The 16,391-nt window shown below is 42.9% G+C and overlaps 1 protein-coding gene across 1 annotated transcript in view; it reads right to left on the bottom strand.

Moving 5' to 3' along the window:
• nr2f6b (nuclear receptor subfamily 2, group F, member 6b) overlaps positions 1-7,597 on the bottom strand; it is a 13,169-nt gene extending 5,572 nt beyond the window's left edge. The window contains exons 1-4 of the mRNA XM_008332532.3: positions 5,728-7,597; positions 4,465-4,559; positions 1,203-1,537; positions 664-910 (exon numbers count right to left, since the gene is read on the bottom strand). Coding sequence (XP_008330754.1) covers positions 664-910; positions 1,203-1,537; positions 4,465-4,559; positions 5,728-5,996 — 946 coding nt within the window. The 5' untranslated portion in view covers positions 5,997-7,597. The remainder of the gene's footprint in view (positions 1-663; positions 911-1,202; positions 1,538-4,464; positions 4,560-5,727) is intronic.
• Positions 7,598-16,391: the final 8,794 nt, after the last annotated feature.

The following is a 16,391-nucleotide window of genomic DNA, read 5'->3' as shown; positions in this document are numbered from 1 at the left end:
ATGAGGTGGGCTGGGACAGCCCGCAGAGCAGGGAGACGCAGCAGTAAGCGGCCGAAGCGCTGTGGCTGGTTCGGGTACTGCATCCTCTCGTACTCCGTCAGTGCCACCTGGGCCTTCTCCTGCAGGGACTCCACATGGGCTGGGTCAGTCAGACCACAGGCATCTGTAAGAACAGGGAGAGAGGGAGTTCTAATTATTTAATATTTCTATTTTAACTTATATTTGAGTTAATATTTCTAATTTATTTTCATGTTTTTAACTGCTTCACTTTGTCACCTAGAAATATTGTGTGTTATTTAATTAGTTAGTTAATATTTGGGTAATGGACCCAATGGGTCTATTAAAATACTATACAAATTAAAATACAAATATCTGATCATTTAAATTTCAGTTTTAACTCTTGGAGCACAATTTATGTTTTTATTGAAACTATGTTTTGTTAAGTCATGTTATGTTCTTGCTAAACTGCATTGTCTCAGTTTAAATAGAATCCTTAAATTATAAGTATGATCATCGTACATGAAGAATACTGCATACAGTCCTAGTAAATATTATGATATAAATGTTCTCTGATTATGAGTATGTTTTTTGAAAACATTCACACAAATTATTGCATTATTAATTAGTTTACTTTCACGACCATTTCAGTGATCAAAAACTCACCTGGTGAGAACAGTGCTATGGCTTTCAGGCAACTGTACTCGGCTGAATCCACCTGCAGCCTGTTCAACTTGTCCACCTGGTCCTGGAAGACCCGGACCTGGTCCATGAAGGACACTACACGTTCTGCGGACATCGGGGACGAGTGGAAACCGGCAGCTGCCAACAGAGGAGCCATGTGCAGAGGCAGAGCAGACTGAGCAGCGTTCAGGATGAAGAGTTCGCTCCAGCTCAGCCTCAGCAGCGCCACCTGGAGAAATGAAAGGTATTAGTCAATTAGTTTGATGCTTTTTGTGAAATTTTAACATTGGTACTTTTTGGTTGCAGTGACTTAAACTTTATTTCCTGAATCCATTCCTAACACAGACCTGTTCAGACACCGGCAGTTCTGGGAAGTATGGGATGTTTCTGGCCCATTCAATGGTGCTGAAGAGAAGTCGAGCTGCCAGTTCACAGATGCTGTCGATGCCCATGACTAACATTGATACTTTTTGGTTGCAGTGACTTGAACTTTATTTCCTGAAACCATTCCTAACACAGACCTGTTCTGACACCGGCAGTTCTGGGAAGTATGGGATGTTTCTGGCCCATTCAATGGTGCTGAAGAGAAGTCGAGCTGCCAGTTCACAGATGCTGTCGATGCCCATGACAGATGCTCCGCTCACAGATGCCTGCATCTGTCCCTGGCTGTAGTGCGGACCGTAGCGGCTGCTGGGGTAGGGCTCTGCCCGCAGGAGCTGAGAGATGAGATCGGAAACCGGCTGCCCGTTGAAGTAATCCAGCCCGATGTGACCCGGTCCCGCTCCTCCAGGAACACCTGCCAGTGAGCTTGGACTGATGCCCGAGTGAGTTGGAGGTACTCGACCCCTCTGGACGGCTGCCGGAACAGAAGTAAGAACGTTAATGTCTGGTGTAGAAAATCCCACTGAGCAGAAGATGTCAAAGTTTTCAAAATTAGTAAATAGAATGGATAGGAGTAGAAATGATGAAGGCAGAGCTAGGGTTGACACATTTAGAGACAAGGTTACAGAGAGGACGTGGAGAGGGTCTGGACATTTGCTGAGGTGATGGAAGAAACAGGTCAGGACAGGTTTAGTGACACCTGAAGGCAGTGTTGAATTTGAGTCTGCAGTGTTCAGTCCAAGTCCTGTCTGTGCCAAGTTCTCATTGTTAAAGGTCCAAGTCAGGTAGGAAGGAACTGAGTACAAACTGTGTCTGACTCTAAGTCCAAGTAGATTTAAGAGTCAAATAAAAAAACAAACAAACAGAAAAAAATCCCATGTTGACCCCTGTTCCTGTGGTGTCAAGTCCTTGACATGAATATCAGGTTTAGTCCTAGTTTATTTTAAAGTTCAAGTCATGAAAAGTCACGCTCCAGAATGTTCCTGAAGTTACTGAACGATCCTTAACACCCTGGTACTTTCCCTCACATTTGCCCTGGTCTTTGCCAAGTCACGAGTCCTGGTCTCTTAAAACATGTAAGAGACCAAGAGATCATAAGGTTTTATATGTATTTTAATTCAATAAAACCTGGCACATTATTTAAGTTATTAGCTGGCGTATTGTTGAATTTCCCCACAGTTCCTCATCATTAACAAGATGTAACCACTCCTCAGTGAATTGAAGTTTTGGAAATGTAGGACTTTAAATTTCACAACCAAGGTTTTAAGATTCTATTCAGTTCAAACAAGGTCAAAGGTGAAGCCGACAAATCTAGGTAATGTGGAAACACGGCGTCATGGCAGTGGTCAGCATGGTTCATTAATAACCAGGCCAAATTTAACCTGGGACACTCTGTCACCTCTGTGCACACATTAGGTGTCACTGAGCGTGTGGTATCCACTGACACAGAGTGAAACACAAGACCGGCTCCATTCTGCCAGAATACAATTACAGACGTCACTGTCAACAGACGCCACGCTAACGCTGGCTGTAAAATAAAACACTGAGATTTTATGATGTGATAATGACAGATTAGTTCCTGTTGTGGACATAAGTAAACCGGGTCAAACAAGATTCCTACTGGGAGTCTATCATGTTGGGAATTAAACAATTTCCAACTTTTGTCACTTGACCGTGCGTCACCGCGGCTGTGTTTTCACCAGGTGAAGTCAGCGCCGGGGGTTTCTACCAACAGTGAAAACATCCGTCTGTTTTTCTGTGACATTATTCAGGCGTTTTTTTGTGACCCTGAAGCACAACAGCTGCACCAGGGTGAAAACACTCTGTAGTTGACAATGTAAATATTGTGCTTAAATCAGTAGCTGGTGAATGTCAGGTGGAGGGGGTGGACTTTCTGCCCAAGAAAACACAGGAGTGCCTTAAAGTGATTTAAATAATATGAGTTAGTTCATAGAATTTTAATCTTATTTTACTCAGACATGGTCAAATATTCTGGCGGTGACTCCAAACATCCCAAAAACACTCTTTGGCTCTGAGATTGTTTATGACACCAACTGTACATTTAGTCGCTGTCGTCTTAAACAGAACAAAATACGTCAGTTAACACAAACTTGACTGTTGTTTACGCCCCCCCCCCATCTCCCCCCCAGTATTGTCTTGTCATGAATGTGTAAGAAGGATTAGGGTCTGACCGAGCAAGTGTTGTGGAGCTAAAGACTCAGAGTGTTGTTACAAGTGCAATGCAATATTGATTGCCTGTAATGATTTTCCAGGCCTGTCCAGAGGTGAAAGCCCTGCCAACTTCCCTGTCCTGTTTTGTTACATTAATAACAACCAGACAGAGCCTGCATGACCAGAGCAGTTACTTTGGCTGCAAACTCATGAAATGTCAAGTCAAAAATGATGGAATCCTAGAATCCAGTTTAAATGTTTTTACATATCTCTAATTATTTTATATTGGAATTAAATAATTCATAAAACTCCAAACTGGACACTGAATTTTGATTTGACTTTCAAGGTCAAAACATTTTCTTTATAAAATTTTTATTTAAGCCATCTTCAAGCATAAATGTTTTTTTGTTAGGGTGGAAGAAGGATTTTTTTTCTTCAGGTTTTAGATTTAAATTTGTTAAGTTGTGACTTTGTCGAGCTGTTTTATCAAAAAAGTTTACAGCACCCTCTGCCAGACAAAAACAGGTATGTTGCCATAAAGAGTGCCGTATTTTTGACTAAACAAAAACATACATAATTGCAAAAGAAACATGCAAAAAATATGTTTTAGGTTGAATATACGGTAATATGAATAACTCTTTCGCTTCCATGGTCACTTTGTGTGCTCTATACTGTCGATCCTTGTGTTGCTGTCTGGAATTGAACCCACAACCCTATGGTTAAAAGTTGTCTGGTCTGCCTCTCTTCCCACAGCCACTCTTATGTCATTTAATGTGAATATTGATTTTGAATTTTCTCTCAGAAAAAAAGGGAAGTCTGTTGATCAGAGTTGACCATGTAGGAGTGGTTGACAGCTCCACTACAGAAATTCAATATTTCTCCCACCACTGGGGGGCATTTTCTTCCATCCCGAGGCAATTTTGTGGTTGTTGTGCGGGTCGGGCAGTAGACAGTGGTTTATTTAGAGCCCTTTTACTCTGAAAACTTTAGCCTGTTACAGAAGGAAGTGCCATTAGTGGTGAGAGAGCGCTGAGAGGAAACCCAAACGGTAAAAGTGTGGGCTTTAAAACTGAAGCCATAGCAAAAACCCACAGAAGAAAAGCTCTCTAAAACCAGAGACGTCTCTAAAGACGTCGATAAAGTTATATTACATTTCAAAGCTGATGAGAGAAGTTAGCACACAGTAATCACTTTTCCCTGCTGTAGATGCAACTGACAAAGTTTTGGTACCTTCTTTGCGCATCCCAACGCGGAAACACTTCTTTAGCCGACAGTACTGGCACTGGTTGCGGTGATGTTGGTCGATTTGACATTCTCGATTGGATCTGCACGAAGAAAGCAGGAAATACAACATGTTTATGTTAAACCTTGCTGAAAGTGCTTGAAGGGCTTGAAATATTTGTGAAAACAATGTCAACCCCTCTCTCCCTCCCTCCCCTCTCTCCCCTCCATGAATATAAACCCCCCTTTGACCCATGTGATAAGTGTGTAAGCTGAAAAGCTATCAAGGCTGTGACCTTTGTAAATCATCAGCCCTACACACCCTGGTGTTGTCATTTACAGCAGGACGAGGTCGGCCAACATTTCAGACAAGGCTGTGTTCACTCCGTGCCGTGACGCTCGGTCCACACAGGAACCTCTCCTTCAGAGTGGGAGCATTTCAACGGGGAAGAAGTAACAGCAGTGTATTGTTTGGGGTTTGGTGTGTTAGAGCCGAGGAGTGGGCGGTGATGTTGATGTTGTGTTCCTCTAGTGAAGGGAGTAATGGGAATGTTGACCTTCTGAGGCAATCCATCCTCACATGACCGACCTTCAGGCCTTTCATTTCTTTACTGCGACTTAGACTGTTTGTCAGACACATTCAAGGTGTTCTGAGAAACAAATCTTTTTTTTTTCCTCCATGAATATAAATGCTGTCACTCTTTCATACCCTCAAAAACTCTCTTTATAAATTGCCGGAATACATGTAAGCTGCATAAAGAAGGCGGTCTACCGATTTATATAAATGTAGTTTTTCATTAGAATTTTCCAATTTAAAGGAATAAATAGAAAATTAATATTTATTTAAAAAAAATAACAGAATGTTGAAATTTTGTCATCTTGAAGTGTTAAAAAAAAACTGTGATTAATGTTATTTTTCAGGAGTTAGAACTTTTTTTTCAAAGATGTTTTGTCTTTTTTAATATTTTATTTTTTAACTTAATCCAAGAGTTATTATTTTTGGTGTAGAAGTCAGAAAAATATTTTTTATTTAATCTAAAAGACATAAAAATACAAATCCTAGTCATGAAATAAATTTAGATAAATGCATTTATAATTTCCAAAAGTCAGTGTCTTGTGAGTTTTGAAGCCACAAAAAGGTGCAGCAAAATATTGTCATATCAGAAACTAAAGACTATTTATTGTGACCAAAATAGGTCAAAAATGTCTCAACTAAAGTAAAATATACATGTGATGATAAGACTTGTCCATCACTGTCCCGTCAGGCCCTACCTGCAGGAGTAGGTGAGGTTTCGTCTGATGCTCCTCTTGAAGAAGCTCTTGCAGCCCTCGCAGGTGAAGACACCGTAGTGCTTCCCACTGGACTTGTCCCCACACACCACGCAGTCCACCACGCAGGTCTTGTCCTCGTCCCCCACATCCACGTCGCTGCTGCCAGCCTGGGGCGATCCATCCTCGTCCTCCCTCTTCAGGTAAGCCTTCTCCCCCAGTCCGTTAGTGTCCCCGTTGGGGTTGCCCCATCCCCCGCTCACCATGGCCATATTCTCTGGGACGTGCGGTCCTGTGTGTTGATCATACACAGACCCTCCCTGTTCCCCGGCTACCCAGCTACTCCTACAGCCCAAGAACAGTGCTTAGCCTCAGAGACAGTGGTTCCAGGTTTATAATTAAAAGCAGGCTTGCCCCTGAAAAGCGATGAAAAGTTGTCCCAGGTTCCTCTGCGTTGACCTTTCTCCCCTGTTGTCGTATTGTTCTGACCCCGAGGTCTTTCCTGGAGCAGTTTTCTCCCTCACTTTAATCCCTCTGCTCTCTGTTCCCGTCTTTAACCCCCCCTGTTTTCTACTCTGACCTCTGATCAATGGCTGCCGAGCTCTGAGAAAACTTCAGACACACATTTGGTGGTTCAGAGTTCAGGCAGGAGAAAAGGGTGCAGCCTTTGCTCTTTTCACAGGAAACAATAAATTACTCCCTCTCCCCTCTCACTTTCTCTCTCTCCCGCTCTGGAGCAAAAAAAAAATACAACCACCTCACCTATCTGTGAGCATAGCGGTGAGGGACAAAACAAGAGTCACTCTGCGAAGGAAAATAAAAAGAAGGTCAGACCTCCTCAGTCTTCTCAGTGCATGACTTTCTCCCAGAAGCACAACCAGAGTGTAGAGTGAGGAGGAGAAATAAAAGCCAGCTCCTCTTCAGCTCCAGGCAGGGTTAAACTGCCCTGCCCTCTCCTCCAACATATGAACGAGTTCAACCAGTTCCTGCTGCTCTGATGTGTTATCTGCTCATCTGAGACGCGTCTAGTCCGGACCAACTCTCGACTTGTCAAAACTCAAGACAAAAAGTGCTGAAGAGAAGAGCTTTCAAAAGCTGTCACACATTTCCAGTCAGAGCTTTAAAAAAAGATGTTGTCCTGAACTTGGAAGAAGAGCTGACCAGAGTGCAACTTCTGCTTTGACCCTGATATTTTTGGGCTCAGCAACACTTTTGTGCTCCAAAAACGACGAAGACGATGGTCCCAGATTTTGTGCCGTCCGAGAAAAATCTAGTTTCTTCAGAAACTCTTCTTTTCTGTTGTCTGGGATAAAAATTCTGTTTTGTTGTGGTTTTTCCAAACTCCTCAGTGAGTGATGTCACAGTGTCTCAAGTGTCACAGAAAAAAAAAAGAAAACAAGCCACAACAAACACAAGAGTTCACCACTCTGCTCAGCCACAGTCGTCTGTCAGACTGTTGCTCTGCTGCTTTGTCAGTGCTTGTCCGTCCAGCAGTTACAACCAGAGGCCAGAACCTTTTCTGCATTCCCTGTCAGCGAGTCACGGTGTAGTGTTGCACTCTTTACTACTCTGCTTGTCCTTTTTTTTCTCCCCGTTCTTTCTACGGGGCCCCCGCAGGAATAAATTAGTCAAACAAGAGCCGGAGAAACACGGACATAGGCCTTTTCAGTCAAAGAGCGACGGTGCTGTGGAGAGCAGTCCTCAGATCCACTGCTCCTCTGAGCTCCTCCAGATCTTCTCTCCCTGCGTCTCTGTGTCTCTCTGCCTCCTTCCCTCCTTTAGAGAGAGTGAGCCGTGTCTGTGTGCTCAGGGATTTGACACTGCTATTCAAGCCCTGCCGTTGCCATGACACTGGATCCCTTATAAGGCCAGAGGAGTCAAAGAGCAGAGAGCGGGGTTGCAACCACACACACACACACACACACACACACACACACACGCAGAGAAAGAATGCCTGACTGCTCGCCTGTTTTACCCCCTGACCTCAGGCCTGCCCGGGAGCAAAGGGGTAGTTAACCTCGACACAGCCATCAGACAAAGAGAGGTGGCGGCTTCTGCCCGACTTTCTACAGAGAACGCACGGTGCTCACGCTCATGTTCTCCACTCAGCTCTAATCCCTTAGACTTCCTCCGACTTTGTTGACCCAATAATAACAGGGAGGGCCTGCTGTTGTTGAGCAACTTGTCAAAGGGTTACATGATACGCCAACGGCTCCTTTTCACACCTGCTGCACACACTCATAGGTCAGTGTGAAGGATGCCAAAGGTCCCGGGCCGACTGCTGGGCCCTGAGTGGAGCCGCTCGCGATTCTGCGTCCACATCTGAGTACCATAAAGTTGTTGGACTAGTAGGACAAAGATAATCAGTACACCTATGTGTTTACGTAGGAGTAGCAGACGCAAACAAAAGGTCGTTTTCACCTCTATTTGTTAACTATAAACAACTTTCGACATCAGCAAAGCCAGTCTGAAAAGTAGCGCTGTGAGTTAGCGGGTTAGTTAGCTCTTAGTTAGCGGGCTGTATAAATTCATTGGCCGCAGGATTGGTCTTTGAAAGGATGATTTGTGACTCACTCACTTGCTCTCTGTAGCAGTAGATCAACACAGTGGAGTTAACACTGATGCACAGGCATTTATTAGGAATCTAAAGTCTCTTTATTGGAACTCTTCTGAGCTTTCAGCGACACAATGACAGATGTTATTCTGTGCAAAATACTAAAGTGAGGCGTACAGTTCATGACACCAGTTATAATAACTTATACTTAAAATACTCATAGTGTCGAGTGAGGAGTCTGCTTTGATGTGGCTCAGCTGTTAACTCTGGAGCTGCTGCCTCTGCTTCACTGTTCATGAAGTTCAACCTTCTCTGCAGAATAAATATTTCTCTTGGTTAATATAAATTTTCAGTTAAAAAAAATTCTCTTGGTTAATATAAATTTTCAGTTTAAAGTTAATCAGATGATGTTTTTTGTAGTTTTTTATAGTTGTTTTGTTGATTTAATTTAAACCTACAACTCCTTTAAGGTGTTCCTTTGACAATAGATTTTACCACTAGAATAAGACACGACGTTAATAATTCCACACCTGGAGAAATCCAGGTGTTACAACAGCAGTGTCAGAGTAAAACAAACAGTAAGAGCTGGGATTAGAAAATTAACAATACACAATAAAGTGGCAGTAAGTTCTAGCAAATGCTTTAAATTTAAAAGTGTTTTGGAAAGTACTACACTGGAGAAACATCTTCTATATTTGCCGCCGGGCCAACTTTCTGTCCTGATTTGTCTGTTCCACCGGCAGTGCTGTCATGTGAAGGTCTTCACAGAAAGAAGGGAGGACAAAATAAACAATCAGCCTGCCACCAAGGTTTCCAATAACAGCCTTCACAAAAGGCAGAGGGGGAGAGAGAGAGAGAGAGAGAGAGTGAGAGAGAGAGAGAGACAGAGGAGGAATTCACTGCTGCTCACAGGCATGCATGCCTGAAGGAACCTCTGTGTACCAAAAAGTGTTTGCTCATCACATGGTTTCACAGGAATTCCTGCCCAGTGACAAAACAGTTTGTCCCAGGGACTTTGTTTGAAAGGATGCACTGTCTCTGAAAAATATTTTCACATATCTCACACTTGATTAAAAAAGGAGGTTTGGCAGAAACGTTACACCAGTTGAAGCAGTGAGGTTAACTCCGGCCTTTTTACTTGCTGCACATGAGGCAACGTTGGCCTCCATCCGTCACAGCTAGACTCGTTGTGCATGGATAGGCCTTTTGTTTGGTTAAGAGGTTATCAAAGGCCGAGCTAAGCTGCTGTAAGTTGAATTAGTGTTTTTCTTTAAGCCGGTCTCTGTGTGTATTTGTAGAAGTCAGACCCTGTGGAGCAGTGTTTTCTCGTGAAGTAGTAACTTGACCGTTTCTTCAGAGATCCAAGTCTTTAAGGATGGCAAATATAATGTTCCGGATGTCTCCTTTTGTTTAAAATCACATCCCACCTCCATCTTGGATCTCAGATTATTCCATCAGTACAGTTGGAACAAAGCATCAGTAAACATACAGTGTCTGGTTCTGGAGTTATTGGTTTCTAGCAATCAGCTGATTGATTTGTTATTTAGTAAACTGTCCTGCTGACCAGTGATGGAGAGCAGAGCTGCTGAAGACACTGAAGTGACATCACAGCCACAGGTTGGCTGTGATGTCACTTCAGTCTCAAATGGTCACGGAATTTTATATGTAAACATGTATTAGAAGTGAAGTTAAAAGACTTATTTTCTACCAGAGTTTCTTTGATTCTTCTGCTTCACGTGGCCACCAGTCCAGATTGATTTTGTGATAAAAAAAATTACAAATTTGGCTTTTTATTCTTAAGGATGGCAAAACACACCAATTTGACCGTGTCAGATGTTAATTTGATTTAAATCAGGGATAATCATTGAACATCCTGTCTTGTTTCTTTATGAATCTTTTTTTTCTGTATTTCTGCACTGAGGTCAGAACAGGAACATTCATGTTAGAGCTGCAGCAGCTGAAAACTGACTGTCTGTTTTTGTTCTTCGTGACAGAGCATGTGTCCTTGTACAAATATGCCTAACCTATCTGCAAGAAGCTCTGTGTGTGTGTGTGTGTGTGTGTTTCTCTTGTGTGCTCTTTGAACTGGAGGTCAGGAATGCAGCTGCTCTCAGCGTGAAGTCGACTGTGGCAGAGTTTTTTAGCACAGTGAAGCAGATTAACCTTATGTTTACTCACCTGAACTTTGCATGTTTACAGTGTTTACACAGAGACCTGAACATGAACCTATTTACCATCCACGTGCTGCCGTAGTCTATGAATGGAGTTCAAAATATAATCCTATATCTATATATATATATATTAGAAATAAATACATTTCAAGGTCTATATTTGTAATATTTGTAAATATTTGTATATTTCTAGGCACAACTGTGTCAAATTTGCTAATTTCAGTTATACCCAGCAGCTGTTTTCAGATAAAGTTGCTAACTTTTAGCATTTTTTGTCTGACCTTTTGCCCTGCCTTAGGCATACTTGGGCTGGTTTTGCTTGTTTGTTTGTTTGTTTTTTTGAGCTGTCATTTAGCTAATAAAAAAAGGTTCTGACCTTTTTTGAACCTTTGCCATTTGTTACATTCATTTTGCTATAATTCAGTTTCCAACAAATAGCTGACTGTTAGCATCTTTGGCTAACTCTAGACTTTTACCAGCTCTCTCTACACGTGTGAAGCGATTGACCCACATCCAAAATCGGGCCTGAAATATTTAAAACACATGACGACTGACGACAGTGTTTCCGTCCTCTGTGTTTAGACATGTGCTCTCACGTGTCCCTGATAAGAAATCATGTGATGAGTCGTGTTAGTTTTAGAGTATATAGGTTTAGTCAATGTATATAGGTTTAGTCAAGTTGTCAAAAAGTTCAATTCCAGGTCATGTAAATAATGTGGTGTAGAAGAAAGGCGATAAACAGTGGCACAGCGAGTCTTTTGGATTTCTTATCATATATTTTTATTATTTAATGAGTGGAATTTGTGAAATTAACACCAAATAACCACTGGTGTGAAAATACTGAAGACAGAAACAAGAAATGACTGCAGCTCTGTGACTGCAAACCTTAGTTGCCTGGGGAAACTGTAAAAAAAACAAAACTACAGAAAAATTATTTTTAAACATTAAACCTCAGTGACTCATTTCATTAACCAGTCGATGAGTCAGAAGTTTCTCATCGAGATTTGAGCTATTTCTGCCTGATGTTACATGTGTATAAATATTCCCTTTTTTTATTTTTATTTTTGCACGTCCCCCGGGTTCGACATCAGTGTGAGGTAATGTCGAATCAGTTTTCTGGAAACGCGGCATAGGATCCAGAGGATGTGTATGTTAGCAGTGTTAGTTAATAAGTGCAGAGGAATTCAGTAACTGGGGTTAAACTTTAACTCTGAGGAGTAACTGCATGAACCGGCAGGAGCGCATGACTCCCTGCTCCTTCCTCATTAGCCCCACTGACCTTTGACCCAGAACGCAACGCAAAAATCATCTTCCCCTGCTGGCCTCCTCTCCCTCTCCCACCTTCTCACACACGGCCTCCTCAGGCCTTTGACCTCCAACGAATGACGGAGCAATTTAAAATAAACAGAGCCGGGGAACCTGCCAAAGAAAAACATCTGCTGTGGTGACTCCAGAGCAACAAGCAGCGTCCAATCAATATCTGCCCTCCTCTCCACCAGGACCTGCTGGAGATGGTGGGAAACTTCCCATTTGCTGTGTTTTTGTTGTCATTCAAATCAGCGGTCCAGTGTTTCCTGTGAACACAGTATCAGGCCATTGTCTGTGGACCAGTCAATAGAAGTATTAACTGTAGTGACAGTGAAGCCTTTCCTCCCATGTGTTGGCTGTGGAGGTTAGAAAACAATAAATGAGGCAGAAAAAAGGCCTGTGTCTTCACTGACACTCCACAGATTTTCTCTTTTTCACACTTTTATTCTTTTCCGTCCACAGAACTTAACCAGCTGCTCATTCACACTCCTACAGACGTAGAGTGACGTGAAAACTTTTCTTTTTTTCAACTCTGTCTTGTGTCAAAGATCAGATCAATTCACTTGGGAAATTTGCAGAAAAGTATTTTCTCAATTTAGGTTTAGCATCTTTTATTTTTTATAAACATGTTTATCGTTGTTATTTTGCTTTTTCCAGTGTAAAATAAAAAAAATATATATAAAAATTTAAGCTAAAATGCAGCCCTACAACATTACAGAGCCTGTCCCATTGCTTTACTGAAGGTTTGGAGAAGTCACTGTATTTCATAGTTGCCTCCTACTGACAAACCCACAGTGATTTCAATTAAAAACATTTTAACTGCTCATTGAACATCTGACACTAAAATGAAGAAGGAACATTTTCTAGACGAGTGAACTGAACTGAAAAAGAGTCAAATTTTATCTTGTTTTTGTTAAAATTGACAAATGTGTTGATATTTGCCACAAAAATATCTCCCAAACCTGGTATATAATCATGGTCATTATAATCTGAAGTATAACAGGTTCATTCCTGGTTATGTTTACATCAACACCCTCCGACCAAAGGCATTAACGCCCCTTGACAGTAATCTACAGTAGTTTGTTGACACCTCAGACGGAGGATTACATTAATATATATATATATATAATTATTATTAAAGTTCAACACTTTAAATTTGACTCCCTAACACAGGTGGTTGTTGTTATCAGACCATAAACAGGTCTGAAGATCTCCATCTTGGCATTTAATCATCAGTAAGTCCCGACATTTTCAGAAAGAGCATTAACCTAACACTTTGTGCAGCCACAACAATTTGATCGAGCGCCAACTCTCCGACTTCAAAGCCCCTGTAAATCTGTGTCCAATCTGCCGCTGCCTGATGTGCCCTCTGCTGTCTATCAGCCAGACATTTCCTATTAGTGGACCGAGATACCGAGGATGTCAGAAAACTGATCTAATCGGCTCAGTGAAGACGTCTCAAATACTCTAACAGGATTAGGGCCGGGCCACGCCCCACCTTCCCTCCTCTGAACATCTTACTGCTGTAATCTAGCACACAGCTAACTGACCAGCTTATCTGACCACCAGGGCATTTGTTGGTCAGGGCGTTGATCTGGTCCGTGGTCAACAGAGCCATAACAGCAAATTTGGTCCAGGTTAAGAAGAGCTGTCAGGTTGTTCTTCTGCATGACTGGAGATGGTTTAGAGGGTTCACTGACATTAGTATTTCATCCACGGCCTGTAGGGGGCTCACATCAGGGTAGATTAACACTTCAGAGGTGTTAGTCCTAACAAACCATCAGCCAGAGCACACACGTTTGTTTGTTTGTTTGTTTGACATGGAAGTTCTCAGTGCAGATGTAGGAGAACGTTGTCCCTTCTGTTTGTTTGTTGTGTCTCTAAACAACAGGTGACCAGAGAAGTCATTAGTCACAGTCCACGGTCCAACAGTCTGTAGCTGAATGACCGCTGTAAAAAGTCACGAGGTAAAATTAGTCCTTTTTTTGCCCTCTAAAGAAACATGAATACAATTACACTTAAAAACTTTCTCATCAAAGAAAAGTTGTTCCAAACCCTGAGGTTACTGCAGCTTTGTTTGTACGCTGAGGTCCAGTCATGGTAAACTGATGAATTCTTCAGACCACACTTTGATTGATGCTTTTTATTTGAGTTTTTTATTTAGATCATGTAAATGTTAGACTAACAGCAGTTGAACAGTAACCCACATTTGTCATGTAAATGGTATGGACATGTACTGTATGTAAACACTGTGGAATTTGACATCACATCCTGATTTTTTTTTTTCTCCTCTCCTCCGTCTGACAGTTACATGTGAAGCGCTGAAGGAACGTCTGGAGGAAAGTTCTTCATCCTTCAAAATAAAGGTAAATGCTGCAGAAAAAAAGAAAATATTTTTTCATTAGTTCGAATACCACAAAGATCTGCACCTGCAACCCTAATCCCAACGGCACCTAAATAATCTGACCCTTCGACACACATTTTTCTTTAGTCGATAAAAATGCTAATGCAGTTATTACCTATCAATAAAGGAAACTCAGGTAATGGGCATGCATGTCAATACTATTACAGAAGTTGAACCTGTTAATACTCTGGAGGTCTTCACTGAGTGGAGGACACCTGTCAGCTGACACATCAATCAAAAAAAAAAAAACCTTTGCCAATACTGAGAACCAGAGCCAGAAATCCTGTAATAGGATCTCAGGTGTGAACATCGCCTTAATTGGATGTGTGCGGTTTCACCAGACAACAGAGACGTTTCACGGTGCAGAGCCGAGTCGTCCCGTCGGTCGGTCCCGAGCTGTCATTATTTCAGCGGCTCTGAGCACAAAGCCGATGTGATGGGCCGTTTGATTGAGGTCAAATCTCTTCCTGACTTCTCCATGCCAGCGGCAGCCCGCGGTCCTGACCTCTCTGTGGGCAGCGCGGGGGTCAGAAGGCTCAAGAGAGACAGAGAGCGGTGTCAGGTCAACAGCGTCCCACAGCAGAGAGCAGAGAACAGAGGGAGAATTAAAGAGGAGGGGATGAGGAGCGGATATGGAGTGTTTGTGACAGGTGAGCTAATGGCTTTAAGAAGTGGACGGGGGAGGGAGGGGTGGGAGACGGAGGGGAGGGGGACGGAGGGGGGGTCTCTGATCTCCACGCAGCTAAAACACAGGAACAACTTATTAAAATGAGGAATGGATTCACAGAAGAAATGACATGACCCAAAACCCCAGGGTCAAGACAGACACCCTCCCCTGACCTCCCCCCCTCCCCCTTGAGCCTGCCTGTGGTTGCCCCCACCCCCACTGTGATTGACAGCCTGTGCCGTTGTTTAATAATGCTTTGAGTATTGTTCCCGGGCCATTAGACGCTCTGTGCCTCTTTCTCGTAGATTCGCTGCTGCACACGGTGCAGGAACCGATGTTCCCACAAAAAGTACTAAGAACTGTGCTGGTCTTTATGAGGGTCTCACATGAAACGGCAGAGTTCTCCAGAGCTTTGTTTAACTTGTTATCCGCTCTGGTCATTAATGACGCTTCAGAACCGTTTATCAGTGCAAATTTCATCACATACACACAGTCGCTGCAACGACGTTATCGTGAGGGAGATTAGATTAGGCCAGTTACAGAGCCGGCCTGTCGGGTCAAGGTTAACCTGAGGTTGTATTTATTCAACACACAGCCGTTAAGACAAGGCCTTTATTCAAATGATTGATTCATTTTTAACACTTTTCCGGTCAAGTTACCTTAAACTCATGGCCAGACGTAGCACTGAAGCAGAGACCCATCCACGTGTGTGTGTGTGTCGTAGAAGATTCCTTTTCAAATAATACAACTGCCAGTTAACCTAAAGTCAAAACATTTCACCTCTGTGTATTTGAGCAGTAAAATTATTTACCGACCCCCCTCAAAAACATATCACGACCCATTTTTTGCTCCCAACCCAGTTTTTAAGAACCAACATTAAGCAGTTGATTCTAAACCGGATTCAAATAATTGACCTCTACAACAAAGCAAGATAACAGGAATAATTGAATGAACCTACGAACAAGGACGTCACACTGACCACTGTGCAGTGATGGCAACCGACTAAATGCTTCTGCCAGAACAACTTCATTCCCGGCTCGATCTAATTATACCTCAGACATTTTGTCCCCTTTGATAAAAAGTCACCCTGAGGTTACGGCAGTCATGTCATCAGAAAGAGAAAAGCCAAAGCTTTGATGAACTGGGAGCCTGTGCACAGACCTGGGAGAGCAGGAGCAGAAAATGGAACGATAATTGTATCATCTGCTCTAATGGCAGCTATTACAACAATAGCGATGGTGACCTGGAGCTGTGGGGGCAGTGCAGAGGACAGGCCCTCTCTGCTGACCTTTGCTCGGGAAAGGGCAAGCTCAGGCAGGAGTCAGGGCGTCAGGGCCTCGCCACCTCGTCTGGAGCTCTGAACCTTCCATTCACGGGATAACACAACAGCCAGGCATCACTGTGACCCTGTGGGTGTGACACTCAACCTTTGCCTTAACCTCCTGACCGCCGGTCACAGCTGCAGCTGACCGGCCCGAGGAGGTCAGGGCACAGGGTTAGCCATAGAGGAGGGAGAGTGGACAGATATGATTGAGAGATGAGTGAGATGAGAGAGAAGATGGG

This window comes from Cynoglossus semilaevis, chromosome 2 (assembly GCF_000523025.1).
Source record: "Cynoglossus semilaevis isolate Cse_v1.0 chromosome 2, Cse_v1.0, whole genome shotgun sequence".
Taxonomy (NCBI): domain Eukaryota; kingdom Metazoa; phylum Chordata; class Actinopteri; order Pleuronectiformes; family Cynoglossidae; genus Cynoglossus; species Cynoglossus semilaevis.
The sequence above is the reverse complement of the archived record's forward strand: the minus strand, read 5'-3'. Positions and strand labels throughout refer to the sequence as shown.